At 37.4% G+C, this 2,153-nt stretch overlaps 1 protein-coding gene across 1 annotated transcript; it reads left to right on the forward strand.

The window, feature by feature from the left end:
• Positions 1-304: 304 nt before the first annotated feature.
• Positions 305-2,153, forward strand: LOC113738758 (NAC domain-containing protein 83-like). The gene is made up of 3 exons (XM_027266024.2): positions 305-608; positions 1,013-1,299; positions 1,831-2,153. Exons 1-3 carry the CDS (start codon positions 320-322, stop codon positions 2,113-2,115), a joined length of 861 nt encoding a protein of 286 aa, XP_027121825.2. The 5' UTR covers positions 305-319; the 3' UTR covers positions 2,116-2,153.

Raw genomic sequence — 2,153 nt, forward strand, 5'->3', positions numbered from 1 at the left:
TATATACACTTTCACTCTTGAATTCATGCCACGCAATTTTAATTTGAATGTTATTCACAATCATAAATTATAGTAAGAAACACAACCATGTTAGCTGACCTTTCTATCTTTCTTTACCAGTAGTAGTATTTTATTAAACTCCTAGTCAGCTTTGATCGTGGAGGGGAAAAAAAGGTAAGCAACGAAGCATTTTGATCTTCATGGACCATTAGACAGTAGAAAAGCAAAAGGATTATACGATCCTTCTTTCTTAAATTTGAAGCTTCCAAGTATCCATACCATCACCTTTATGTCCTAGCCCATTGCACTATAAAGAGCCATGACTTTTAACCTATCAAGCACAGCCTCCTCATCATCAACATCTTCCCCGAGCTCTCTTCCTTTCTGTCTCTGTCTCTGTCTCAGTTCTCTGGGATTAATTGAGGATATGGGCTGTCTGAAGTTTGTCAAGGATGGAGTAATCAGGCTGCCTCCTGGTTTTCGATTTCAACCAACGGATGAAGAGATTGTCTTCCAATATTTGCTGCGTAAAACATTTTCTTGTCCTTTGCCTGCTTCAATCATTCCTGAGATCAATGTCTGCAAGCATGATCCCTGGGATTTGCCGGGTAATTACCTCGAGAACTCAATGCTCACTTTGAACTCTTACCATAACCTTTTCAATTTTCTTGTTTACCATGATTAAGCTGATTTGAAATACAACCTCATCTTAAATTATGGAAAAACAAATGGACTGTCTAGAATGTCAGTCGAACGTGGGCACAAAGTCTTGCCCTTACTGGTGCTACAAAATGTATTAAGCTGCCCGGCTTATATATGGGAAATGGTATTTGTCATAATTCACATTTTAATGCTGCAGCAATTCTCGTAAAAACGATAATACTATCTATCCAAGTCAAAGTAGTAGTATTATTTGATTTAACTTGGGAAGGGAAAGATTGGTATGGTATCAAAAACTTGCTGCGGGTATATAAATTTGCTGATTTTCTTGACCTGCATGATATTTGTATAGGTGATTTAGAGCAAGACAGATATTTCTTCAGCAACAAGGAAGCCAAGTACCCTAACGGTAACAGGACGAATAGAGCTACTGATACTGGCTACTGGAAGGCCACTGGTGTAGACAAACAAATTGTGTCTTCCAGGAGAAAACCGCTGCTGGGGTTAAGGAAAACATTGGTATTCCACAAAGGGAAGTCACCGCATGGCTCCAGAACGGATTGGATCATGCATGAATATCGCCTTATCCTCACAGGAAAAACAGCCTGCTGCTCGCAACAAACTGCAAAATCTTCTCAGGTAAACTCTTAAAAGGATTATGGATGAGATTGAATATAGATACATTCAAGTTCTGAGGACCACTTGAATGGAAAAGGAAAAAAGAAAAGAGAACCTCATAAGTAATATAGATATATTCTAGTTCTACGTGCTTCTTTAGCATTGGAGCATAAAATAAAGTAAGAGGTCGGACAAGTTATGGCACAGATGCATTAAGTATTGAATTATCAAAGTGAATCACTCTATGTTACGTACAAATGAGTATTATAAATAGACAACTTATCTCTTTTGGTATTGCAGAATGTCTGTTAAATAAGTCAACGTACATATACATATGTAAGTGTACAACAGTTGATTAAACCAATTACTAGTATCAGTGGAACCCGAATATGATTCTCTATAGTGCCTTAGAGTCTCCACATGGCTTAGGAACTACTACACATTATGATTTCACTCAATGCGTGGAATATGTTCTTTGCCAGATAATTGTGTTCTTGATCCGTTAATCATTTGTTTAATTTTTTTTTTTGGTTACTTTTTAATGTTTTGCAGAGTTCTTCGGTCCAATTGGGCAATTGGGTTCTATGCCATATATTTTTGAAGAAAGGAAGCACCAAAGCTGTAGATGAAACTGTGCAGGTTTGCAAGAATTATAAGAATATAGCCGAGCAAAATGTGAGAATGGACCAGCATAGATTCGAAAATTTCACTATTGGCAACTTGAGTGAAGTAGCTTCAACCTCGTCCTCTAGTTCTTTCTTCTCTGATCCAAGTGTTCTAACTGAGGTCTCCTCTAGTCAGTGTGATTACGAAGAAACTAGTAGCCCCATTGTATAATTTCCTTTATTTATTGGCTTCATCTCACTTTGGATCTA

The sequence above is a fragment of the Coffea arabica genome, chromosome 4c, assembly GCF_036785885.1.
Source record: "Coffea arabica cultivar ET-39 chromosome 4c, Coffea Arabica ET-39 HiFi, whole genome shotgun sequence".
NCBI lineage: Eukaryota > Viridiplantae > Streptophyta > Magnoliopsida > Gentianales > Rubiaceae > Coffea > Coffea arabica.

What these genes read in the sequence shown, in the direction of transcription:
- LOC113738758 (XM_027266024.2), top strand. Translation starts at nt 320, where the DNA reads ATGACTTTTAACCTATCAAGCACAGCCTCCTCATCATCAACATCTTCC. An exon ending in TGATCCCTGGGATTTGCCGG is followed by an intron (nt 609 to 1,012) that starts GTAATTACCTCG and finishes ATATTTGTATAG; the next exon opens with GTGATTTAGAGCAAGACAGA. An exon ending in AAACTGCAAAATCTTCTCAG is followed by an intron (nt 1,300 to 1,830) that starts GTAAACTCTTAA and finishes AATGTTTTGCAG; the next exon opens with AGTTCTTCGGTCCAATTGGG.